This window comes from Vulpes vulpes, chromosome 16 (genome assembly GCF_048418805.1).
Source record: "Vulpes vulpes isolate BD-2025 chromosome 16, VulVul3, whole genome shotgun sequence".
NCBI lineage: Eukaryota > Metazoa > Chordata > Mammalia > Carnivora > Canidae > Vulpes > Vulpes vulpes.
The window spans coordinates 33,268,828-33,294,478 of record NC_132795.1 but is presented as its reverse complement, the minus strand read 5'-3'; the positions used below and the strand labels follow the sequence as shown (position 1 = coordinate 33,294,478).

The window sequence follows — 25,651 nt, the reverse complement described above, 5'->3', positions numbered from 1 at the left end:
AGATGATATTGGGATAAGAGAACTGAGCGGTTGGCAAAGGAGGGATGGAGTCCCACTGGAGAGGGACAGAATTGACACTGGGACTGAGGTGATGGTCTGGGGGGAAAATGAAGAGGATGGGATACCAGTTTTTAAAAAAGATTTTATTTATTTGTTCATGAGAGAGAGAGGTAGAGACATAGGCAGAGGGAGAAGCAGGCTCCCTCTGGGAAGCCAGATGAGGGACTCCATCCCAGGATCCAGGATCACGCACTGAGCCAAAGGCAGACGCTCAACCCCTGAGACACTCAGGTGTCCCAGAATACCATTTTTAGTTAAAAATTATAAACAACCTAGATTGATGTCCACCAGTAGTGGAATGGTTGAATAAATTATACGTTTATGAAAAATATATCTTTTCTTTTTTTTTAAGATTTTATTTATTCATTCATGAGAGAGAGAGAGAGGGAGACAGGGGGGGGCGGGGCAGAGACACAAGGAGAGGGAGAAGCAGGCTCCATTCAGGGAGCCCAACGTGGGACTCGATCCCAGGTCTCTAGGACCAGGCCCCGGGCCAAAGGTGGCGCTAAACCGCTGAGCCACGCAGGCTGCCCCTGAAAAATTACATCTTTTCTAATGAGGTACATTTTTTTTGATTCATTTATTTTGAGAGAAAGTTAGAGAATGGGTGAGCAGGGGGAGGGGAAGAGGGAGAGAATCTCTTAAGCAGACTCCCCACTGAGTGCAGCCCAATGATCCAGAGATCATGACCTGAGCCAAAACCAAGGGTCTGTTGCATAATCAACTAAGCCACTCAGGCGCCCCTATTTTAATGAGATAAATCTATGTATAATGACATGAAAAGATCTCCAGAATATACTGTCAGGTGGGGAAGAAAACAAATATGTGTTGTAAATATATAGAAAAACATCTAGAAGGATATATACCACACTGTCAAATGCCATTACATACAAATCAGGGAGTGAGGCTGAGGAGAGATTAAGATTGACCACACCACAGAATCATCATTGAATTTATTTTATTTTCAAGGTATCTATGTACATCAAGTAAATACACACTGGGGTTTGTGCGGTTTGGTTTGTCTTCCACGCTGGCATGCAACATTTTGGCAGATGTGAGTGGGCAGGCCAGGTGTCCCTTGTGGTGACCCTGGCTCTCTGGAAAGGGCTGCTGTAGTGGCAGGAAGGGTTGGGGGGGGGGATGTAGAGTGAAGCTTCTGGTGAAGGCCTTGTGTGTGTGTTTCTTATTTATGTAAGTGAATTATATTTCCCTTACATCTCTCTCCTCATCTGCCTGACACCTTCACGTTTTTTTATGTGTTTTAAAAGAATCATTTGGTGGCAAGATTACATAAAGTCCACTAGCTTCTCAGGTGCCCTGTTGGCAAATATTAGCTCAAGTCTACAGGTGCACAGACATCTTCCTTCTTCTCTCATTGGGCCTTTCCCTCTTTGCTCTGAGTTACGTGCTTGGGGCAGGGGAGCCAGGCTGAACCCCTCTCCCTCAGAGCAGTGGTTTGCAAACTACTCTATCTTCAGGTTCTGAACTCTTAAGACCACTCAAGAGCTCCTTCACTAATGAAGCATTTTCCACCAAATAAAGAAAGTGTAAATTGCTCAGGTCTGCATCACTTTGGGTTATTTTTTATATCAGGGTTCTATATAAGATTTGTCTTAAAAAATGTTTGAATATCACTGCCTTGGATTTACTCTTAGATTTTTCCCTGCATTTTTCTATAATTTCTAAGAGGGGCCCAACAGGTAAAGGAAGAAGAACTTTTTCCTTGAAGGAGTTCCAGGCCAATATAGCCTGTGTTTACAAGCTGGCATTCACACCAAGCTTTCTTTCCTCCCTTAGAAGCTAGGTGATGGTTGCCTTGCTGCTGGGGGATCCTGTTCTTCCATCCTACGTAAGTAAGACTGGGTATCTGGACACCAGACTTCCTTGATTTGACTGGCTTGTGATCTCCGCATTCCATCCCTGCAGTTACCTAGAAAACCACCTTAGCACCATGTGGAAGGAAAGGACATCTGAAACTAAAATAACAGTTCTATCAATTATATGGGGCAGTGTTGGGAGGAGGGTACTCCCCTCTAACTACCCTCCCCCGGTCTAGAAAATCTGCTCTGCCTCTTTCTTTAAAGTGCACTTAATGCCAGATGGGGACATTATCAAAGGAATTCTGTCCAAAAATTTTTTTTAATGCATTATGGGGAAAAGTCAGGCTCTAGCCTGAAAGGAAGGCATCTTTAGATATTTTGCCAATGAACTGGAAGGTCCCAAACCAAAAGATGGAGATGGGAAGAACATGCAGCCCAATATGGGACAGAGAAAGGAAACCAGCTCATCACTGTGGCAAAAAATACTTGGAATTTCCCAGCCTGTTCACCCTCAAACCCAAAGAAGCAATCACCTGACAGATGAGCATCCATTTGGCAGACTGTTGGACAGGGTCCGCCTCCTCAAATATTCATATTCAAAATATTTTAAAGCAACTCTAGGTTCTATTCATGAGTTCTGGGGCAGAGAATATCAAAAGGAGTTTTGAGGAGAAAGGGAAATGGTCCCTTGAACAATCCATGTCCTGGGTCATTGGGACAGGGGATAGAGGGACAGGAAGAGAAAGGCAAAAGGTATACTTTGGAGGGTGGAGTTGCACACCCAAACCCACTCAGTTCAGTCGAGGGGTTATGTGAAGAAACTTCTATCTGTAATTTAGCAGTTCTTCCATTTTACCCTCCCCTGTGTATATGTGAAAGAGGAGGGAGGAAGAATCTATTTCTGTATCTTCTTATGATGCTAAGACATTCTTCTGTTTAAGGCTTTGTGTGTGTGTGCGTGTATGTGCGTGTGTGTGTATGTGTGTGTGCGTGAAGGATCACAGCCCTCTAGCTCCCATTTTTTCCTTTTATCATCTCCATGACTAATACCACTCAGTGTGAGAGACACATGTTTGAAAGAAGAAACATTCACCCTCCTCCCTATTGCCCCAAATGAGGAGAGTATACTATGCTTAGAAATTGCTAAATACATCATTAGATACTTAGAGAGTGAGACAGAGAGGAGAGAGAGAGACATAGCAGCAGCTTTTGATATATAGATACAGAGTACAAAGAGATACAGAGTAAGAGAAGACATCAAACAGTACAGTTGAACAACGAGGGTTGGGAGGGAGTTGTTAGTATCAGAGACCACAGGTTTGCAGCATGCTGAGAGGAGAGGCCTCAGTCCCTCTTAGAAACTGGGGAAGAAAGAGAAAGAGGTTGTGAGGAACCACCTTGCAGTCCAGCCACTCAACAGGAACAGGATGGCATTTTGCACAAACTTTGACTTGTCTTGTTCCTTTAATATGGACACGACTCTCCCAGCCCCTGCTCCTCTACCTAGCCCTTCCTCTTTCTTCCCCATCCCTACTTCTTGCTCCTCATGCCTTTCTGTCCATGTGTGCCTGACCTATTATCCTGGAAAGCCCCTGGAGAGGGCTTGGCTTGGATGCAGCCCAGTAAGAGACTGGCCATATTCTCTCATTTATAGTTCTCCAAAGATCCAGAGTGGACCATAAAACAGGCTCCTAGTGTACAGTCCTAAAGCAAGTGAGAAGCCTGGTGACACCCAAGAACCAGGAAGGTGCCTGAGCTGCTGGAAGAGGGGACCTGGGCACAGAGATGGAATAAGGGGGGCACAGAGGGGGAACACAGCTATTTTCTACCACCACTGAGCAAGGGGGCAGGGGAGTGCTGACACTGCTCTGTAGACAAAAAGTCAGACCTCCTGGGGCATTTCCTAAAGCTTTTAGTGACTTCGTACATAGATAGGAGGTATGTGGGACACTGGTACAGGAATAAAGCAAACACCTCCTTTACTGGAGATATCTTGGTTCAGAAAATACCTGCCCATCCAAAATTATTTTAGAGTGGAGGCAGAGAGGGGGTGGAGATGATCTCCTACTAATTAATATCTACCACCTTCCCTGACCTGGGTGTGGCTCTAGGTGGGCATCACCCTCACTCACTGTTTTTGACATGTGACAGTGTCCCCTAGTGGCAGAAAGGCAGTACTGTGGTTACTGCTTTGGCCAAAAGGAAAGCATGAGATTGAGGGGTGGAGCCTGTGGCTCAGTAGCGCCCTAGCCCCTGGGAAGGGAAAGCAGGAGCTGAGGGACAACTATATAAAAGTTCTGAGGTGACGAAAAAGAGCAGGAGAGACAAAGAGGCTGAGGTCAAGACAGGAGGCAACCAAGGCTGGTCAGTGGAAGCAGCCCAAAGCTACCTGAAAGTGCAGGTATGCGGCAGTCCTGAGGGAGATTAGCTGGCTGCCGTCTCTTGGTGCAGAGGGAAAAGCTTGGTCTGGTCCTCAGCTTCGTAGCCGCAGGGCAGGTCACTCCTAAAAGAAGAGACCCAGCAGTGTCAGCTCCGTATACAGGAAAACATTATGGTCACTCTGCTCTCATAGCATCCCTGGGGGACAAGAGGCAGGAACTATTCGGGAATACAAGGAAAACCATGGCTAGAGAGGTGAAGCTGACCCGCCCAAGGTCACAGACTTGCCCAAAGTCACATACTTCCTGAAGGAAGGAGAGAAACCAGGTCATCAGATGGGCACGGCACTTCCCAGCCCCCGGAACGGAGTGGCAAGAAGCCACAGAGGGGATCGGAGGAGGGGACGTGATCTCTGCACAGAGAGGCAGGGGATGCGTAGATCTTCAGGACAGGGTGACGGTGAGAATGCTTCTCACGTCCTCCTCCTTTCCCTGAAGGCTCCAGAGAACCCCTAAGTGGGGCACGAGGGGAATCTAACCATTTCTTCTGGTCCCACCCAGAGAACACAGGAGCCATGGGGACTGGTGTACCTGTTGTCATTAATATCTGTGGCATTTCCTGAAGGCATCATCAGTGAGAACACAGGATTAGGAGAAGAAAAAAGAGACTGGGTGTTAGAGGCCGTCTCCCCACACCCTCTCTCATCCTACCCCTTAGAGATAAAGGTACGACTTTGGAGTACAGCTGCCACCTGGGTCTGTGGCACTCTATTCTCCACCACCCCGGGTGCACGACCATTTTGTTTGAGAAAGGTCTCCCTGATTCCTGCTGAAGGAAAGGAGAAGGGGCGGCAGGGGAGGTGGGGACAGGCACGGCAACAGGGGGAACTCTCTTCTAAGAGTCCAAGACCCCAAAGGGATGGGCAGTGTTCAAGCTGTAGGTACAGGGTCACTTACTTCTTACACTTTTCAGCTCTCCCTGGGGATCCCAAAGGCTGGTCACCCATCTTTTTCACTCACCATTGTCCATGTTGGCCTTCTGGTAGGACGCCAGGGGACCACCAGAAGACGTGGCCCCACTGCTGGTACAGGAGTTTGCAAAGCTGGATGGAGCAAGGAGAGAGATGCAGAAGCCTCTGGCACCCTCCCTCCACTGTGCCCCATAATCCCCTCAGGGATGGAGCCGTACACACCTCCCAAGCCCAGAGAACAGAGGACAACCAAGATGGCCACAGGCTGGGAGGGCAATGCCCACTGTCTAAACAGAGGTGTGAAGAGGCGATGAAGCCACTTAGGGAAAGAATTAAGTGTCAGCCAATAACTGACCCAACCTAGGCCTTCTGGAGTGTAGACAGCCTTGGGTTAGGACTCCCGCCCACGCCTTGGGCCACTCACTACATGTCTGAGGTGGAGCTTGGTGCAGCCTGCAGGTACAAATTCTGGTAGTTCTGGAAGAGGCTGTTGGTATAACTGATGCACTCAGGGCTCCGGGTGCCGTAGGGGTTAGTGGGTGAAGATGCTGGGTAGTGGCCAGGCCGCACAGGTTTGGCTGTGGTAAAGAAAGGAAAATGACGGTGAGGAGGCTGTTTCCCTGCAGTTGCCCTGGTTCCTGAAGTCATTTAGCTGGGGCTGAACTGAGTTCAGCTAATATCACTCACTTTTATACATGTGGGGGACGGTAGTGGGGTGATCCTGGGGCGGAGGCAGGGTGAAAAGCGATCATCTAGGTGCTGGACACTTAGGAATTTGCCCATCTCCCCCAGGGGTAATCCCACCTCATCTGCTGCCACCTACTCCCACTCACCAATCTGAGCAGAATGGCCCCGCTTGCCGGAGCTCTTGTACCGAACAGCCTCCTTGATGCGGTCCACCTCCTGCTGGTACCGGCGCTTGTCCTTCATGGCACCTTCCTTGGCCTCCTTTAGTGCACCCTCCAGGGCCTTAACTCTCTCAGCCGTAGCCCTAAGTCGTTTTTCCAATTTAGGAAGCTCACAACGCAGATCTGCATTGTCACGTACCAGCTGTGGGGTAAGCCCAAGGGAAGAGGCCAAAGCAAAGCCAGCAACCCAAGAGAGAGCCAGCAGTGGAGCATGGGGGTGCGGGGCAGGGAGAGAGAATAAAGAAAAATCAAGTCAGACAAGACAGAGACCGCATTCTTTCCTCGAAAGGCCTCATTCCCTTCACCTAATTGGTCCTCTGGTTCTCTCCTTCTCCCTGAGCAAACAGGGGTCAGGCATTAAAAAGTCACATCATTTTCTGAGGAGCAAAACGTGCCAACTCCACTGTAGCTCAGAACTCTTGTGGCAGTGTCCTGTTCCCGTCTTTTCCTGGCCTAGCTACCCACGCCCAATATCTCATAGCTTGTGCCAGACCAGTAGCCCCAGGGCAACCATGAGGCACCCCTCACCCAGAGATGGCTTTGGAGGCATGCATGGGGCAGGGCGGCAAGAGCACAGGAGCAGTCTGGAAGGTGGATATGGTATTGAGTGCAGGTTAGCTGCAGTGCAGAGCAGGAGCAGAAGCTGGAATGTGGGAGCACCCGCCTCATCCCCTCCTCCGCCCCCCCCCCCCACACATACAGCACCCCATAGGAAGGAAAGAAAATGTTTGAGGTCTCACAAACATTTGTGCTCATTACCTTCACATTCAGGGATTTCCTGGGGTGTTCCTCCCTCTCCCATTTGATTTAAGCTAGAGAGCAACCATCTTGCAGCCAGAAAAAGACTCCCTGATCTTTTTATAGGGTTTCACACAATGACTGGGGGCTCTCCAGCCTGCAGGAGCCGGCCTTGGAAGATACCAGGTAAGCTGGTGTAGCAGGGAGCCCGGAGAGAAAGGGCAGAGCTGAAAACACATCTGTGCCTCTTTCACTTTGGGCAATTTAAGGATCATAAACAATGCTTTGCTGTCACAGTGGTTCAGCTTAATTAGGAACAGGGCTGAAAGCCTGGCTATTTAAGTTTCTGTTAATTGAGAAGTTTCTACACTTCTCTCATTTTCCTTTCTAGTCTTGTGTCTGCTGAGGTAGGACATTATGAGGAGTCCTCCATCGTCTAGGGGAGTTGCTTTTGGTCTTTGGGACTTAGAGCAGAGAGAGGCCAGCCACTTCAATGAGGAAAACGGAAAACAGCCCAGCCCTTGGTTTCCTGACACATGCTACACTGTGGATAAGCCTGGAGGACATTATGCTGAGTGCAGTCAGCCAGTTACAAAAAGACAGATCCTGGATGATTCCACTTATGTGAGGTACTCAGAGGAGTAAAAATCACAGAGACAGAAAGAAGAATGGTGTTTGCCAAGGGCTGGGAGGGAGGCACAATGGGGAATTACTGTTTAAGGGATTCCCTTAAACAGTTTTACAAGATGACAGTGATGGGGCAGGATGGTGGGGGTGTTGCACCACAGCATGAATGCATTGAATGCCACTGAACTTAAAGATAATCCTGGTGGTAAATTTTGCATGGGTTTTGTTTTGTTTTGTTTTGTTTTATCATAACACAAATATTGGGGGGGAAATAAGCAATATGACATGCATTTGAACAGAGAAGGAAAGTGGACACACAGAAAGGGAAACAGAGTGGTAGAGCTGATTACAAATGTTTCTTCCCTTGACTTCCAACTTTTTTGGAATGTTGTTATGTTGTTACACTGCTTTATAATAAACAAAGGCGGAAAGAGGATAGTATAGCCTTCTGCAGGCCCAAATAAAATAAATGAACTCTGCAGATCCTGACCATTCTGGGATTTTTTTTTTTCATTATAGATGTAAGAAAGAAAAGAAAGAAGATGTACCAAGTATTTGCTAAATATGCTGGCCATTGCACTGAGGAATTTAATCTCCAGTTTAGTGAGAATATGAGTTTAAATCAAGTGTTCAGGTGGGTTTGAAAGAAAGCGAATGAAGTGTAGATTAGGGTTTATTTTATGAGTCAGAAGAGCCAGTTGACACGTGGTGGCACCTGTCTTCAAGGCTCAGCCATTTGGCACTAGCGAGGGGGCTCCTGCTCTGTACGCACCAAACATTTCCTGTCCTGACTCCTTTGGACTGCCCCGTCTACCTCCCCACCCCATACCTTTGAAACCCAGTCATCCACCTAAGGAGCCGCAGCAGCAAGGAGGGGGACAGAGAGGCAGCAACTTAATTCACAGGAGTTTCAACCAGCCCCTAGTAGGGCCTGGTTGGGCCATCTGGAGGACATCTTTTCATTACCCTGCATGCCTGCCCCAGGCCTAGGCAGATGGAGTTCTCTCCATGAGGGAAAGCCCAACTTCCCTGGCTTCTCCTTGTCCCACTGCTTCCTATCTCTGCCCAGTATCCCTCATTTGTAGTTACAGGCCCCTGCCTCTGAGACCTCTATCAGTTCCAATCTCTCCCTCCAAATCCATAGGCCTGGGGGATCTCACTTTGAGCAGAGGCAGGTCGGGAGCTTTGAGAAGGGAGAACAGGCACGGAACAAAGAACAAGGTAAAGTGGAACCAAACATGAATAAAGAAGGGATTAGTAAGGAAAGTAAAAGGGGAAAGTGAGGAAAACTTGCAAGTAGATTTTCCTAAATCCAAGGGAGCTCAGAGGATTTGGGTCTCCAAGGCACCTGGCCTCAAGAGTTCTCTTCACCCCTTCCTCTACTCTTACCTGTTTGTGAACCTTTGTAAGCTGTTCCAGGTTGTTCTCAAGAAAGGAAATCTTCTGCTTTTGGGAGTGAATCCCCCCACTGTCCTCGGGCTCCATTTCTGCACTCTGATTAAAGACGGAGGAAAAGATGTGGTTGTCCCACGGCCAAAGAGGCCTTACCCAGACCAGGCCAAGCCAGCTACACTGGAGGCCCCAGGGCTTGGAGAAACCTGAGGCCAGCAGACGGTATGAGGGCTGGGAAGATGCCAAGGATGGCACTCACTTTCTTGACTCGAGTCGTGACGTCTTGAACGAACAGCTTGCGAAGGTTGTGGAGGGTCTGGAGTTCCCGGGCCTAGAAAGAATGATGACAAATTGGGACTGGCCAAATATCAGCTCAACCTTTTGCCTCCAAAACTATTGGAATTGTCAGTCTATCTGGTCAGGTGAGTCACTCATCCTTTAGGAAAAGATGTGTCCTGATTATGCCGCAGACTGACTCTGTATAAGGAATGGGGTTATGAAGGAATCAGGGAAAGAAATGAAGCCCCCACCTCACTCTGTTAACTTGGCCCAGAGGGAAACTACTCACAACTGTCTCCTCCAGACCCTTGAGGTCCTGCTTGGATTGTTCATGTCGCTCGTACAGAAATCTGGAGGGGAAGAAGGAAATGCAAGAGTCCCTCAGGATTACCTTTCTTCCCTCTCTCCTCCCTCTTCATTCCTTTGGTCTATACTTTATTGTTATTTATTTTGTAAGTTACCCACATTCTCTGTGCAGAAATTAGAAAAGAAAAAAAAAAGTAAGACGAGTTTCATAAAAAGCACATAATTCTGTTACTTACAGATCAAACTGCCATTAACATTCTGGTGTCCATCTTTTTGGACTCTTACTTCTATGCAGGTACATCCCACAAAAATTTCATGGGATCATACCATTCAACCTGTTTTGTAGCCTGCTTTTCACACTTAAAAGAATATCACAAAGATCTTCCTAGGCTGGGGCAGCTAATATTCAATAGAGGTCATTTCTGAAAGTCTCCTTTCTGTTTTTTGGTTTTTGGTGTGTCCTTCCCCACCCCATCATATGACTCTTCGAGGCATCTACTTCCTGGGAACACCAGACCCCCACCTCCATTGCACCCTCCCTCTGCTGGTATGAATGAGTAGCAGTCTGGACCACCACTCACGTCAGTTCCTGGAGTTTGCTGCTCTTCTCATGTTCTTCATTCTTCAGCTTCTCGTAGTCAGCCTGAAGCTTCTCTAGCTCTAACTGGAGCTTCTGATTCAGGCTGCAGAGGGCAAGGAGGTGTTAGAGAGAACAAGAAGGTATTAATGAGGGGTTAAGGAAAGACTGGCTCTGCAAATTGTTTTCTTCTGGTACAAGTGGGTCCAGTCAGGACTGGGCATCTATGTTTGGATTATCAGAGGCAGGTGCAGGCCACCATTTGCACAACACAGTGAGGAACCATGGGTTATCATAAGAGCTCAAGGAGAAGAACTAGTCCTCACTCCTGTGCCTCCTGGAGTTGGGCTACAAAGCTGCGGCAGCTTTGGGGGAGTGGCACGTGGAAGTGAACCAATCAGACCCTGGGCCAAGAGGGAGCACATGTGTGGCTACAAGGCAAGAAGAACAGCAGAGGCCACCGAGCCTCCCGGGGGGGACTCTTACTCTTTGAGCTCATCAATGGTCTTCTGCTTCTCGTTGATCTCATCTCGGAGCCGGGCCAGCTGCCGGTGATGGGCCTCCCGGTGACTCTCCATCTGCACCTCCAGGGCCTTCTGCAAACAACCCCATCCCATGCTCAAAGCCAGACTCCTGGGCAGCAGCTCGGAGGGGGCTAGGGCAGCCCGGCTGGGCCCCAGTTGTCTCCTCCACCCACCTTCACTTCATCTGCATCCTGTGTGTCCGGCTCCTTGTCCTTCAGGGCCACTTCATGCACAGTTTCTGAGGGAAAGATGGGGAGGGCAGCTTACATCACATCTACCTCCTCTGGAAAGAACTTCCCTCTGAGGTCAGAGCTCCAGGCAGGGCAGGGGACATCTACCTGGTATGGGCCCTCAGGGATATTCTACTGGGTTAGGACAGTCTGATTTGACACAGCAGAAAAGGGGCGAATTGAGGGCTTGTGGCTTATGTACAATAAGCTACATGCAAAAGCTTCTGGATTTCAGTCTAATGCATTGGATGAGTGTGCATGTTGGGTGGTTTATTTGGATGTTTGTTGCTTTTCCTCCCTGCCCCCTCTGGGATCTCAGATCCCAGGATGAGTAGTTTAGAGCTTTAAGAAGGCCTCACCCGGGCAGCCCGGGTGGCTCAGCGGTTTAGCGCCGCCTTCGGCCCAGGGCGTGATCCTGGAGTCCCGGGATCGAGTCCCATGTCGGGCTCCCTGCATGGAGCCTGCTTCTCTCTCTGCCTGTGGCTCTGCCCCCGCCCCCCTCTCTCTCATAAATAAATAAAATATTTTAAAAAATTAAAAAAAAAAAAAAAAAAAAAGAAGGCCTCACCCTGGGCCTGGAGCTTTGCCAGCTCATCGCTCAGGGAGTCATAGGATTCTTCCAGGTGTCGCTTCTTTAGCTCCACACTCTGCATATATTCTGTAAGCGAGCGGATCTTGGCCTCGTGCTAATGGGGGAAGGGTTGGGGAGAGGAAAGAGAGGAATGGAGTCAAGGACACAGCTCCAGGCAGTGCAGACCTCAGCAGCTCTCCTCCCAGACCCTCCCCTTCAGGTGCGCCTGCCTGAAGATATGGGGCCAGGGGTCATTACCTCGGAGACCTAACCTTTAGATCCCATCAGCACAAAGAGTGGTATCCTCTCTGAACCTTCACTGCCCTGGCCTGGACCTTCCCTGCTGCCCCAGACTCTTCTGTCTTTGACTGTGGTCGACCCTCGGCCCTAGGTGGATGCTAGAAGTCTTATCCCATAGCCACAAAATCATCGTCCTTCCCACGGCATGCAAAGGCTCTCAGTGCTCAGCGCTCACCTGAGAGATGAGGAGCTGGCAGGATGAGAGCTCCCGCCCAGTCACCTCCATCTTGCGATGACACTCGACCTGCAGGTTCTCTAGCTGCCGGCAGCGCTTGACCACAGACTTGACTTCCGACTTGATTTTGCTGATATAGAGTCGGGCCACCGTGAACTCCTCCTCAATGGCTCCGCTGATCTCCACCGGCTGCGGGGTGGGGGAGGGCAGGAAGAGATGCCTCTCTGCTGCAGGGAAGCTTTTACCCATTCCTCTGCATCCTGCCTATCCCTGTACACCCGCACACATGGAGATTTGTGTGGCACACATAGTTTCTAACAACTTTTAGCTGCTATCACTTGGCATTTCATACTAACTCTACCTACACCTAAAGATCCAATTCTGACAGTCGCCCTCTCCCATCTTATAAAGCAACGTGATTTGTAGTCAAACTGATCTGTTTGGTCACCCAGATGGGTCACTGTCACTGCCACAGATTTGCATGTGTCATTCCCAACTCTATGCCTTATTGTTAAAGCCTGCTGCAAGCACATCTCTGTGGCCTCTTTATTCAGCACCCTTTGGAAGGTGAATTTATAGTTGAGTCTGTGCAAAATTCTGCTTGTTTTCCTGGTCTAGTCTAAAGGATTGCTTCCTGGCTCTTTGGTCTGCCTTCCTCAGTACTCCTGAGGGCATGGGTGATGCTCCCCTGTACCCCCACCATCTCCCACCAGTGCCCAGAGCAAGAATGACCTGAACAAGGCTGCCACTGCCTCCAGCTCCACTCACCAGCTTAATCTCCCCGTTGCCCACGATGACACTGAACTCACTCAGGTCCTTCATCAGTCCATTCAGCACCTCAGCAATCCGTTTGCGCTGGTGTCCGCTGACCTCTTGTAGCCGCTGCAACTCAGACTCCAGAGCCAGCATGGTGGCCTGGGGACAGCCCCTCACGTCATCCCGTTGCCATCTTCCCACTGCCCTCCCTAACCCAGGCAGAGCCTCCGCCTCACCCATGACCCCAAGGGCTGCTACAAAGAGAACAGAGGCCCTGCAAAAAGGTTTGGAAGAGATAGGGGTCAGAAGGGCAAAGTGTGGTGACGGGGCTGGAGAGGGTCCCACAGCCCATGGCACAGAGAGGCAAAGGTACAAATGTGCTGCGGCCCCAGGATGCGGAGGTCCCCTGGGATATAGAACATGTTCTGGAGGAAACGGTGCTCTGGGACCCCGGTCAGCCACTCACCACCTTCTGAGACAGCTCATCCACCAGAAGCTGGTTCTGCTGGCTCTTCTCCTCCACTTCCTGGGATTTCTGGTCGTAGTTCACGGCCAGCTCCTCCAGGGCCTGCAGCACCTCCTTCACCTCATCCTTCGCAGCGTCGTTCTCAGACTGCAGGTGGCTCAGCTCCCGCTGGACCTTCTCATTGTCTCCTCGGGTGGACACCAGCAGCTTTGAGGAAGAGGCAAGGCATGTGACGGGGTCTGCTGCCAGCGGGCCCCTCTATGGTTTCCTGGCCCCAGACAGGGTCTCTCTGGTACCTTTAGAGCTCTAGGAGAGGGGCATGGGTCAAAACAAGGGTCAAGAGGAAGTGGGCTCTAGGCGTCACAGAAGCAGGACAACAGAAGGAAGCAGCACCCAGACTCTGAAATCCTTTACAGAAAGCCCCAGTTAAGTCCTCCCCAGACTTCCATAGTTCTGGAGGGTGATCAAGCCCTATGCAAAAGAGTAAGCTCTTCTTCCATCTGGTTGTAAAAGGTCTTTTACACCTTTTAAGGGGACACACTGCTCTCCTCTCATGTCTCATCTTCCTTCCTGTTACCTCTTCCTGGTCCAGCATCTGCTGCTTAAGCTTCTCTATGAGCTGGCTCTGCTGGTTGATCTCATCGTCCTGTTGGGAGACAAAAGGAATGGAAGGAAGCTGTTCCTTCCAGGGTCTAGACTTACAGGGTTGGAGGCAGAGGTAGGATCCTGACAAAAATCCAGACAGTTCTGGCTTTGAGTTAGAAACCCCACATCCTAAAAAGAAATTTTTCTTTCAGGCTCTTGCCTCACTCCTGCCCTCACTTTCAAATTCCTTTCTTCCTGGAAGGTGGTATAACCTTGACAATACACAGCAAAAGCCGTTTGGTTAAAGTGCATATCCCCTAACCTAGAAGTCCCACTTTAGTGCTACATTCTAATCAAATCATTCAAAAGGAAAGTTTTATGCATCAGAAGCAAAGATAGTGCTTTCAGACTTACAAGAGCAAGAACAAACTACTAAAAACAAGGAAAACTAGAAGCCCTGGAATAAACAAATGGTTAAATATATTTTGATAAATGTGCTGTTAGGCAGCATTTTAAAAATACTTTTATGAAGAATTGTTAACAAAGTAGAAAATCGCTCCTTATAGAACGTGGAGGGAAGAAATTAGATGCAAAGTTACAGATACAGTGTATCTCGATTGCATGCTCTACATATGGAGAAAAGTAGAACGTCAATAGTATTATTTCTAAATGGCAGAATGATAGAGGACTTAAATTTTCTTCTGTATATTTTTATTTAGCTTCTAAGTTTCTTAGTAATATAATTTTTTATTAAATTTAATTCCGGGGGGAGATTTATTTCTAGTATAGTTAACATGCAGGGTTACGTTATTAGTTTCTGGTATATAATATAGTGATTCGTAATCCTGAATGTTACTCCGTGCTCTCTTCCGCATTTTCAATGAGCATAATTTATCTCTTTCAAAATAAAAAAAAGGGGGATCCCTGGGTGGCGCAGCGGTTTGGCGCCTGCCTTTGGCCCAGGGCGTGATCCTGGAGACCCGGATGGAGTCCCACGCCAGGCTCCCGGTGCATGGAGCCTGCTTCTCCCTCTGTCTATGTCTCTGCCTCTCTCTCTCTCTCTCTCTGTATGACTATCATAAATAAATAATTAAAAAATTAAAAAAAAATAAATAAAATAAATAAAAATAAAAATAATTTTTAAAAAAGGCAATACAAACTAATTCCTTAATCCCTCACTTCTCATCCCACAGGCCTCCCATCTGTGCCCTGGGCGTCCTCACCTTGTCATCGAGTTGCTTATAGAGGCGGCGGATCTCTTCCTCATATTTCTGCCGCTCCTCAGGAGCAATGCGCACCACGATGGATGAGTTGTCATTCACAGGGGTCTCCTCACAGAGCTCAGATCCCAGGGCTGCATCATCCCCAGCCAGGCGCTCTGTCTCAGGCACATTCTCTCCTGGCCGAGGGGCAGAACAAGGTGAGGAATGGGAAGAGAGAAAGATGCATCTAGGAGTCCTTCCTCTATCTCTGTGGCCAAGTGTACCTTCAACCTTTTCTAGGGGGTGGGATAAGGGCGGTCAGCCCCCTCTCCCCTTCCCTCATCACTGCTCTACTGCACCCCTCCAGAAACAGTCCTCCTGGGAGGCTGGCCCGCCCTGAAGGCCCACCCCAGACAGGGCGCCTCTGGTCCCTCGGCCTCCTCCTCCCACTGCCTCTCATGACCAGTAGAACCCTCTCTAACCATTGCGCCACCGGCTGAGCTCAGCCTCTAGCTTGGCGATTGTCTCCTTCTGAGCCTTTGTCTTCTCCTTCTCCTTTTCATATTTCTTCTTCCACTGCTCGGCAGTCAACTCCAGATTCACAGAGGCAGTGTTCTTAATGGTCTTTGCCCTGGGTAAGGAGAACGAGGAGATGAGAGCTCCGTTAAGCCTTGCATGACACTGAGGGGAGCTGGCACAGTGAAAAGGGACCCTGCTACTAACCGCTGCCCGAACATCAGGGTGGACTTGGTCTCTGCATCGTTGTAGCTGGACGGTGAGCAGCAGATGAACATAGTTGTCCGGCAGTTTCCTCCCAGAGAGTCCTGGAGAATCCGTGTCATTTTGCTGTCACGATATGGAACGTAGCTTTTCTGGGGGAAGAGGGAGACCATGAATCAGAAAAATATTCAACAAGGGAACAGTGTACTTGCTGACTAGGGGTCACACACCCCATGCATTGGGTATGATGAGAGGGCAGCAGTAGGAGAAGATGAGATGGGACACTCACCGTGCCCTCAGCCAGTGCAGAGATCACATTCCCAAGGGCTGACAGTGACTTGTTGATATTCTTTGCCTCGTCCAGCACAGCTCCCTCTGCTCCGGTCTTGCTGACCTACCAGAGCATTAAGGGATGAGTGTGTCATGAGCAGCTGCAGGGGGAGAGAGGGATCTCATGGCCTCTTCCCCATCTAAGGGGATTCAGTCCAAGGAGGGGAGGGGACAGGGAAAGAGAACAGAGAAGGCCCTTCCTGTTACCCTAAACCCTCTTGCCAAAAGCCACCCCCTCCTGCCTACATAGTATATGATCCCATTTATATGAAATGTCCAGAAAAGGCAAATTCACAGAGACAAAACATAAGATTAGTGGTTGCCAGGAGCTAGTGGAGGGAGGAATAGGGTGTGAGTGTCTAACAGGTGATGAAAATATTCTAGAATCAGTGGTGATGGGTGCACCACCTTCCAAAAATATCCTAAAACCCATTGAACTATATTTCAAAATGGTGAACTCTAATGGTATATGAATTATACTCCCTGCAAAAAAGTTATTTTGATTTTTAAAAGCTCCCCCTGCCCAGACCTCCTTCCCTACCCGCCCCACTCCCAGGTCCCCAACCTTCTCGCTCCCTGCCAGGTCCACTAGGTACAGCTTCCCACTGAGCTTCTGCTCGGTCTCCATGTTCTCCTGTTTGATGTTGATGAGGAAGATGCTGTGGCTCCGAGAGCTGTGTTCATTCATGTCTGCAGGACCAAGGGAGAAGCGGTCCCTGTACTAACACCTATGGAGCCGAAGCCCTCACCCCCCAGCTTCCACTGACACTGGCCAACCCAGAGAGAGAGGGCACCTGCCAGGACTAGCCCCGCCACTGTCTCCCAGGCAGCTGGGTGGCACACACAGTAATAGCCTCTTCTTCTGGAGGACACAGTCTTCCCTTGCTCACTTCTATTCCCTCAGCCCCCAGAGGACACAGACAAGCACCAGACTCCCAGGTGCAAGAGCTCCTTATATCCCCACTCACTGGTGACGGCCACATGACGATTTGATTTCCCCTCGTCAATCACATCTAAAATCTCCTCTGGGCTGGACACAAAGCGTTCAGTACAACCCTGCAGGGGGCAAAGGGAGAGTGACCCATAAACGGCAATCTGCAAATTATATTACCTGCACGCTGATCAGATGACCTTTTAAGAATGTCTTTTCCAAGCCCTCAGACTCTCCCCAGCCCCTCGGCACATCTCACTCCTCCAAGACATCTGCCCTCCAGCTTCCGGGCCTCTGGCCTACCCTCCTGGTCTACTCTTAGTACAGTGACCCACACCCAGGTACCCCTGTCCCCACACTTACCTTGACAAATGGCACCCGATTCTTGTCCTCATGCACAGACAGATTTGTCTTGGTCACTGAATCAAACCAATGCAGAGTAAGCAAGGCTAGCACTTCCAACCCCAACCCCATACCCTATAGTCTGCTGAGACAGTGGTTTCTTCTACATGCAAAAAAGAAGCCCTCTCCTGGGTGGTGCAGTTGGTTAAGCGTCCAACTCTTGATTTCAGTTCAGGTTATGATCTCAGGGTTATGAGATCGAGCCCCATGTCAGGCTCTGCACTCAGTGCGGAGTCTGTTTGTCTGTCTCCCTTTGCTGGCCCCCCTACCCCCAACTTGTGCCCTCTCTCCCTCTCCCTCTTTCAAACAAACAAACAAATAAATTAAAAATTTAAAAAGGAGAAAGAAGAAAAAAATAAATAAAAAGGAGAAAGACTTTCCCATCAAGCTTAAATCCCCACACCTGAAAGCTTAAATTTCTCCTCCTCCAGGATTCTAGCCTTAAGGTTCCAGCTGGTCTCAGGGTGTTTCTATATAGGCCTAGGTATTTCAGCTCATCTTCTGACCCTTTTTGCTTTTAGAAATTTTGGTGAATGGAGGCAAGGGACAGGGGTATGAGTGTGTGATTCCTCTGCATCTCTTGCCAAGAACAATGTGATCTTTCTTTTCCTTGCTCTCCTCCCACCCCTGCCCATCCAATGGGGCTAAACACCACTCACCATCCAGAAGGTCGCGAATTTTGTCCAGGTAAATCTCAAAGTAAGAAACCTGGTCAGGGAGAAAGTGAAGAGGGCCTATCATAAGTCTGATATAGAGATCTCAAATGAATGTGACCCACTCAACCAGTAGGAGAAGGAGAAAAAGAGCAGAAGAAGAAGAACTGTGGTAAGCAGGGCAGGAAAATAAGTTGGGGTGCCCAGGTTCTCAGTGAGTTCATACTAGCTCTTCTCCTCCTAGTCCCTCTCTGAGGACACCCCGCTGTTAAACCGTGATCACCTTGATATGGAACTCCAGGTTCTCATCCATGGAGTAGATGTGATTGAAGATGTCTCGGGCAATTCGAGGAATGATTCCCATCAGCTGGGGGTCATGCAGCTTTCCCTGGAGAGGAAGAGTATCCGAGACTGAGACTGGGACTCAAAACAATGAGGCCACCCAAGAGGTAAACAGGTGAACATGAAGGTGATAGTTGACGAGAGGATCATCTGAAGGTACGAGGCAGTCACTGCCATGTCTACCGAGAACAAGGAGAGAACTGAGGGTCCCTTTGGATCTTTATTGCAGCTGCTTTTCTGGATCAAAAGAAGCAAACTGGAGTAGTGGAAAGGATGGGAAACTGCAGCAGGCTAGAGGGATTTCACCAAGCTTCCATTATAATCCTGCCCCTCAGTTCATCCTCCAGACCAAGCAAGCTTGATTCCTAGATCTTGCCTGAGATTCCTTGGCCTCTCATTAACACTCCCAGTTCCTCACCCCTCATGAAAGTCAGAGCCCTCACCTCCATGGTATGTGTTTTCCCTGAGGATGTCTGTCCATAAGCAAAAATGGTGCCATTGTAGCCAGCAAGGACATCTGGAAGACATAGCCAAGAAAGAGCATTGGTGGAAAGAAGTGGGGTAGGGAATGGGGAACCAGAAAACATACATTCTAAAAATACATCTTACAAAGATAATACATGTTACCTTTGACAATCTGCATGGCACACGCATGATAAACTTGCTCCTGAGTCGTGTTTGGGGGGAACACACGGTCAAAGACATATGGCTTCCCCTAGAATGGAAATAAAACATGGCAGACATCAGGAGTCAGGAAATGAGGAAGAAGAAATGCTGCAGCCCCCTTCCATTAGCCTGAGAAAGCACCTGTTTTTCAGCCATCTGTATCCACGGACAGTTTGGGGGGGGGGGAGTGTTGAGGGAAACCAGACAAAGAGGAGCAAAAGTTGGTGCTGACACCAGGAGCTATTCCTGCGCACTAGAGAGCACCATTGAGAAGTGTCACAGCCTCAGACTGTGTGAGGGGATCTCAGTCTTGGTGTGATGACTTAGTACTGCACCACTCCAGGCCTTTCCCCGGGAAACCAATGGGAAAAGACAGTAGGGACACAGGCCATGAAGAGTGAAAGACAATTCATTAACATTAAAAATCTACCTCTAGGTTTAAAAATATCTTCCTCAATAGATGCATATGTCCTGATGTGGACGAATCTTCAAGATGCATTAAATGAAAGATGCAAAGTTAGGGGCACATGTCGGTTATGTTCCCTATTGTGTAAATGAAATACAGGTACACCAAGATGCTGAGCTGTTGTTCAAACATTAACACATGCTCTCTCTCCCTGAAAGAAATATATGAAATCAGAATAATGGGCCTCCTTTTAGCAAAGAGATACTGAAACAAATTACTGACCTACAAGTACTTTGTTTCATTTAGGTTATGTTACAAATCATGTGCTAACAAGCATGCTAAAGATACAAAATATTTAAAACCTGGGGAACCAAACAAAGAACATATTCACTATGTAATCATACTAAAGTGCAGATCTCTGGTAAGATTTTTTTTTTTTTCTGGTAAGATTAAATAAGACTATGCTTGTTCTCCATCACAAATGACAAATTTCTCAGTCATGTTTTCCTGCCATTCAGTATAAAGAGATTATGACTTAGTTGTCAAGTTGTTTTACTACAGACCCCATCTTTATCCAACTGAAATGTAAAGCTCCTAGGTCTATGGTCACCAGAGTTGGGGAGACATGTTTCAACTAATTAAGGAAAGTCATAAAATTTTTATTGGCCAGAGCTGGAGATAACGGCTCTAGGAATATTCATAATATTCCATCTATACATAGAACTTTTTTCTAGAAGGAATTATACAAAAAATGTTAATGATTACAGTAATCATTACAAATTATTACTTTGAAGAGAGACAAGTCTTTTATTTTACATTTTGTATCTTGGCTTGCATATATATGTGTGTGTGTATACACACACACACACACACACACATTTTTAAAGATTTTATTTATTTATTCATGAGAGACACAGACAGAGACAAGCAGAGACACAGGCAGAGGGAGAAGCAGGCTCCATGCAGAAGCCCAATATGGGATTCAATCCCGGGATGCCAGGATCACACCCTGATTCAAAGGCAGACGCTCAACACTGAGCCACCCAGGTGTCCCACTTACATATATTTTTAAATTTTTAAGTTTTACTTTACTTAATAATCTCTACATCCAAGGGGGGGCTCAAACTCACAACCTCGAAATGAAGAGTTGCATGCTCTTCTGACCAAGCCAGCCAGTGCCCTTGGATTGTTTCTATTTTTAAACCATGTACAAGTATTTTTTTTTAATTTCTTAATGTGTGTTTCATTTTGTTTCCTTTGTTTCACTTCGTTGCATAAAGGAAAACTAATAGATATTTTTTTTAATATTTAAGAGATTTGAAAAGTCTGGCTTATGGGGGAAAAAAATCTACCTGAAATATTTGTCTGATCTCTCTTTGGTAAAAGCCTTTGAAACCCCAAAACCAGAATCCACAAAGAGAAATAAGTTGTGAAGATGCTCTCCAATGGAGGGAGTACTGTAAACTGATAGAGTCTTTCTGGAGGACAATTCTATTAAATATTTAAATGTCCATTCTGTTTGTACTCTGTATCAGTGAGTCCATTGCTAGGAATTCATTTTACAGCCCTTACTCAAGCACTTAAAGATCTATGTAGAAGGATGTTCAATCTGTATTAAAGTAAAACTAGAAATGATTCAAACACTCATTAACAAGATGTTGGTTATGATAGTTCCATATTCTACTCCCATTAAAATGAGTGAGGGTGGTTTACATGTTCTGACATGTCCAAGCTCAATTTAGTGAAAAAGTAAAAACAGTGTGTGTAATATGATTATATCTTTTTAAAAGCATATGGACAGAATAGCCTTAGAAAAAGGAAATGGAAGGCTGTATAGAGACCTGCTAATGGTGGTTATCACTTGAGAGCAGAATAACAGGAGCTTATGCGTGCAATACTTTTCTTTTTTTTTTTTTTTTAAGATTTTATTTTTTTTTAATTTTTTTATTTATTTATGATAGTCACAGAGAGAGAGAGAGAGAGAGAGAGGCAGAGACACAGGCAGAGGGAGAAGCAGGCTCCATGCACTGGGAGCCCGATGTGGGATTCGATCCCGGGTCTCCAGGATCACGCCCTGGGCCAAAGGCAGGCGCCAAACCGCTGCGCCACCCAGGGATCCCCTGCAATACTTTTCTGTGATATTTAAACGTCTTACAGTGACAACATATCATTTTTAAATTAAAAAATGTAAAATGTTATAGATGATAAGATAATATGTAATGACAAGACAAGGTATACACAAAATACTGTCAGGCAAAAAAGTAGTTTTTAAAATACTATGCAGGGACGCTTGGATGGCTCAGCGGTTAAGCATCTGCCTTCTGGCTCAGGGCGTGATGCTGGAGTCCTGGGGATTGAGTCCCACATCAGGCTCCCTACAGGGAGCCTGCTTCTCCCTCTGCCTATGTCTCTGCTTCTCTCTGTGTGTGTCTCTCATGAATAAATAAATAAAATCTTCAAAAAATACTATGCAAAAAATAAATACATAAGATAGTATGCAGTGTAAAAAACAAATGCAAAAAGGATGATTCCATTTCTGTTTTTTAAAAAAAATGTATAGGTACACCTTGCTTAGAAAAAAAAGTTAAGGGATCCCTGGATGGTGCAGTGGTTTAGCGCCTGTCTTTGGCCCAGGGCGCGATCCTGGAGACCCGGGATCGAATCCCACATCGGGCTCCCAGTGCATGGAGCCTGCTTCTCCCTCTGCCTGTGTCTCTGCCTCTCTATCTCTGTGTGACTATCATAAAAAAAAAAAAAAAAAAAAAAGTTAAGGGGTGCCTGGGTGACTCAATCTGATTTTAGCTCAGGTCATGATCTCAGGGTCCTGGGATGCAGCCCCACAGTCCAGCCCCATCCCCATGTCGGGCTCTGCTCTCAGCAGGGAATCTGCTTGTTCCTCTCCCTTGGCTCCTCCCTCTGCTCATGCTCTCTCAAATGAATATCTTCTTTTTTAATCTTTTTTTTTATTTTTTATTTATTTATGATAGTCACACAGAGAGAGAGAGAGAGAGAGGCAGAGACACAGGCAGAGGGAGAAGCAGGCTCCATGCACCAGGAGCCCGATGTGGGACTCAATCCCGGGTCTCCAGGATCGCGCCCTGGGCCAAAGGCAGGCGCCAAACCGCTGTGCCACCCAGGGATCCCGAATAAATATCTTTTAAAAAAATGTTAATAGTGGTATCTTGGACAGTAGAATTTTAAGAGTTTCTCTATTTAGATTGAAAACTTTTCTAAATTAAGGTCACCTGGCTGGTTCAGTTAAATGAGCATGCAACTCTTGATCTCTTGGGGTCATGAGTTCAAGCCCCACGCTGGATGTAGAGATTACTTAAATAAATAAACTTTTAGGGGATCCCTGGGTGGCGCAGCGGTTTGGCGCCTGCCTTTGGCCCAGGGCGCGATCCTGGAGACCCGGGATCGAATTCCACGTCGGGCTCCCGGTGCATGGAGCCTGCTTCTCCCTCTGCCTGTGTCTCTGCCTCTCTCTCTCTCTGTGACTATCATAAATAAATAAAACTAAAAAATAAAAAATGAAAATAAATAAATAAATAAACTTTTAAGAAACTGTTCTAAAATGAAAATGCATAATTTTTTAAATAAAAAAATTTAAGCTTTTCAAAGATATTAATATTCTTACTATAAAGAGCTCTCATAAATTAATAGCAAAAAAGATAAACCTCAAGAGAAAAATAATAAACAAGGGCTAGGTACTAGCAACAGAAAAATAAATACAAATGTTCAATATTTTCAAATTAGAACAGTAATATTGTTACTCACCTATCAAATTGAAAAACACAAGCTTAATTGTAATACCCAGTGTAGATAAGGGCTTAAGGAGGTATAATTTCCTTGAAATAAGTCCTTTTCTGGTAGGAACAGTATGTCCATACAACTTTTATGGAGGCAATTCAGAAACACATAATCAAAAGCCATGATTGCACATATCTATTGACTCAGATGTTCTAAGAATTTATGCCATGAAAATATTTGTAGCAAATATTTAGTTACAAGAATGTTTATTATCAGACTGCTTATAACAACAAGAAATTGAAAACAACTGAAAGGAGTAATATTTAGGAAACTGGTTAACATAAGGAATCGATTAAATAATGGCATGTGTATATTTTTATTCTTTGTTGCTATTTAAAATGATGTCATAATAGAGGCACCTGGGTGGCTCAGTTGGTTAAATGTCTGACTCTTGATTTTGGTTCAGGTTTCTCAATCTCAGGGTTGTGAATTCAATCCCTGCATTAGGCTCCAAGTAGGCATGGAGCCTACTTTAAAACAATTAAATGAGATAGAATAAAATGATGCCATAAAAGAACATAAATAGATTTCAAAAATGTGTTAGTAAAAGAACTCATACACAAGAGAGCACATACTGTATTATTCCTTTTGTATAACACTGAAGAAACAACCATACTTAGCTAGTGATAGAAGTCAAAATAGTGGATGCCTGGAGTGATATGACAGGTGTGGGCAAAAGGGAGCTTTGAGGGGCAACAGAAATACTCTAGATTTCAATCTGGGTGGTGCTTATGTGGGTGTCAAAATACGTTATAATATTCATCAAACTGTTTGCATAAGATTTGTGCACTCATTGTATGTTTGTAATAGCAATTTATTAGGATAACCCTAAAAGTCCACCAATAGGGATCTGGTTAAATTATGACATATCCCTACAACAAACTATACAGTTGTTTAAAAGAATGAGGTAAATCTTTATGTGCTGATAAGGAAAAATCTCCTAGACTTATCATTAAGTTGAAAAAAAAAAAAAAAGCAAGGTACAGAATAGAACAATATGTATACTATGCTACCATTCTTGTTTTAAAAAAAAAAAAAAGTACATGTGGGGAAACCTGGCTGACTCAGTAGGAAGAGCATACGACTCTTGATCTCGAGGTTGTGAATTCATACATATTGTTCTGTACTTTGCTTTTTTTAAAACTATACATTATAAGCCCCACATTGCATAGATTAATTAAAACAAAACATGTTATAAAATAAATATTTTTAAAAGTACATGCACGTATATAGTAACTGCTTAAAAATGTATAATATGCTTTTATAAGAACCCACAAGAAACTGGTAATAAGGTTGTTAAAGGGGAACTGGGTGGCTAGAAAAGAAAGGTAGGAAGGAGACTTACTTTTCATTGTATACTTTTTTATATCATTGAATTATGTCACATGTGTATGTTAAAGCTTATGCAAAAATTAAACATTTAAAAAATATAAAATTATGTAAAATATTTAATAAATGCGAAATACTCATGTGTTAGTGAAAAAATTAAGTTATAAAACAATATATAGTTTATGATACAGTTTTATTAAAATTAATATATGTATATATGCAGCAAAAACTCACTGGAAAGAAATAAATTGTTAACAGTGTTTTTCTTGGGGTGGTGGATTTCAAGTGATTTTTAGTTTCTTGTATGTGTTTCTCTTTGTTTTTGATTTTGTCAACAATTAAAGTATATTAGTGTTGTAATCAGACTATGTTTAATATTATTAAAGAAAAATCTACCTTAATTTTTTTTTAAAGATTTATTTATTTATGATAGACATAGAGAGAGAGGCAGAGACACAGGAGGAGGGAGAAGCAGGCCCATGCCAGTAGCCCAACGTGGGACTCGATCCCGGGACTCCAGGATTGCGCCCTGGGCCAAAGGCAGACGCTAAACCGCTGAGCCACCCAGGGATCCCCTACCTTAATTTTTTTTAAAGGCTTGAGTGAATTTATGGGTTATTCATAGGGTTTTTGGGAATTTTTCATTCTTTTTATATGAACGGTTCATCATTACACTTCATTACAAAGAATAAATCCTTATTACAGTGTTAGAAGAAAACAGCTTTTTTTTTTTTTTTTAGAAGAAAACAGCTTTAAAGTGGCATTAATGCCTGTCCTCCTCAGTGGCAATATCTTTCTTTTTAAATTTAATCTAATGAATCTATTTTTTGTTGAAACTTGATTCTTGAATTGTAATCTAATTCAGTGCAGCTCCCATCCAGTGGCCAAGAAACAGAAACAAACAAAACACGTCTATCTCAAGCCAGTGACTCTCGCCTCTTCTCCACCAATGATATCTATCTATGCTTCTTGAAGCCAGGAATGCAGCCAAAGGGGATTAAATATAACTCTCAAGCCAACTTTGCCCCTCCCTTCTTCCCTTTTGGGAACATGGGCTCCAACTCATTCTCTGCCTTTCCTTCTGTTTCTCTCCTCCTCTCTCACAAACATTCCCAGATATAGGATTCCAGAGAAAGCTGTGGATGCATTAAAATGGAGGGCGCTCTCCAAATGCTGAAGGCAATTACCGCCTGAGGA

General features: G+C 45.9%; 1 protein-coding gene across 2 annotated transcripts in view; it reads right to left on the bottom strand.

The window, feature by feature from the left end:
* Positions 1 to 1,001: 1,001 nt before the first annotated feature.
* The window catches only part of KIF5A (kinesin family member 5A), a 30,487-nt gene continuing 5,837 nt past the window's right edge, over positions 1,002 to 25,651 (bottom strand). The window contains exons 2-30 of one of the 2 annotated variants that reach the window (XM_026001853.2): positions 18,871 to 18,958; positions 18,687 to 18,760; positions 18,185 to 18,289; positions 17,908 to 17,956; positions 17,210 to 17,265; positions 16,884 to 16,971; positions 16,481 to 16,605; positions 15,875 to 15,979; positions 15,589 to 15,737; positions 15,348 to 15,496; positions 14,887 to 15,062; positions 13,656 to 13,724; positions 13,079 to 13,285; positions 12,625 to 12,771; positions 11,857 to 12,045; positions 11,379 to 11,496; positions 10,754 to 10,818; positions 10,543 to 10,652; positions 10,061 to 10,162; positions 9,463 to 9,523; positions 9,154 to 9,225; positions 8,892 to 8,996; positions 8,332 to 8,352; positions 6,063 to 6,279; positions 5,654 to 5,807; positions 5,279 to 5,361; positions 4,850 to 4,877; positions 4,270 to 4,383; positions 1,002 to 3,241 (exon numbers count right to left, since the gene is read on the bottom strand). In XM_026001853.2, coding sequence (XP_025857638.1) covers positions 4,305 to 4,383; positions 4,850 to 4,877; positions 5,279 to 5,361; positions 5,654 to 5,807; positions 6,063 to 6,279; positions 8,332 to 8,352; positions 8,892 to 8,996; positions 9,154 to 9,225; positions 9,463 to 9,523; positions 10,061 to 10,162; positions 10,543 to 10,652; positions 10,754 to 10,818; positions 11,379 to 11,496; positions 11,857 to 12,045; positions 12,625 to 12,771; positions 13,079 to 13,285; positions 13,656 to 13,724; positions 14,887 to 15,062; positions 15,348 to 15,496; positions 15,589 to 15,737; positions 15,875 to 15,979; positions 16,481 to 16,605; positions 16,884 to 16,971; positions 17,210 to 17,265; positions 17,908 to 17,956; positions 18,185 to 18,289; positions 18,687 to 18,760; positions 18,871 to 18,958 — 2,991 coding nt within the window. In that variant the 3' untranslated portion in view covers positions 1,002 to 3,241; positions 4,270 to 4,304. The remainder of the gene's footprint in view (positions 3,242 to 4,269; positions 4,384 to 4,849; positions 4,878 to 5,278; positions 5,362 to 5,653; positions 5,808 to 6,062; positions 6,280 to 8,331; positions 8,353 to 8,891; positions 8,997 to 9,153; positions 9,226 to 9,462; positions 9,524 to 10,060; positions 10,163 to 10,542; positions 10,653 to 10,753; positions 10,819 to 11,378; positions 11,497 to 11,856; positions 12,046 to 12,624; positions 12,772 to 13,078; positions 13,286 to 13,655; positions 13,725 to 14,886; positions 15,063 to 15,347; positions 15,497 to 15,588; positions 15,738 to 15,874; positions 15,980 to 16,480; positions 16,606 to 16,883; positions 16,972 to 17,209; positions 17,266 to 17,907; positions 17,957 to 18,184; positions 18,290 to 18,686; positions 18,761 to 18,870; positions 18,959 to 25,651) is intronic. The other variant, XM_026001854.2, reaches the window with a different exon arrangement.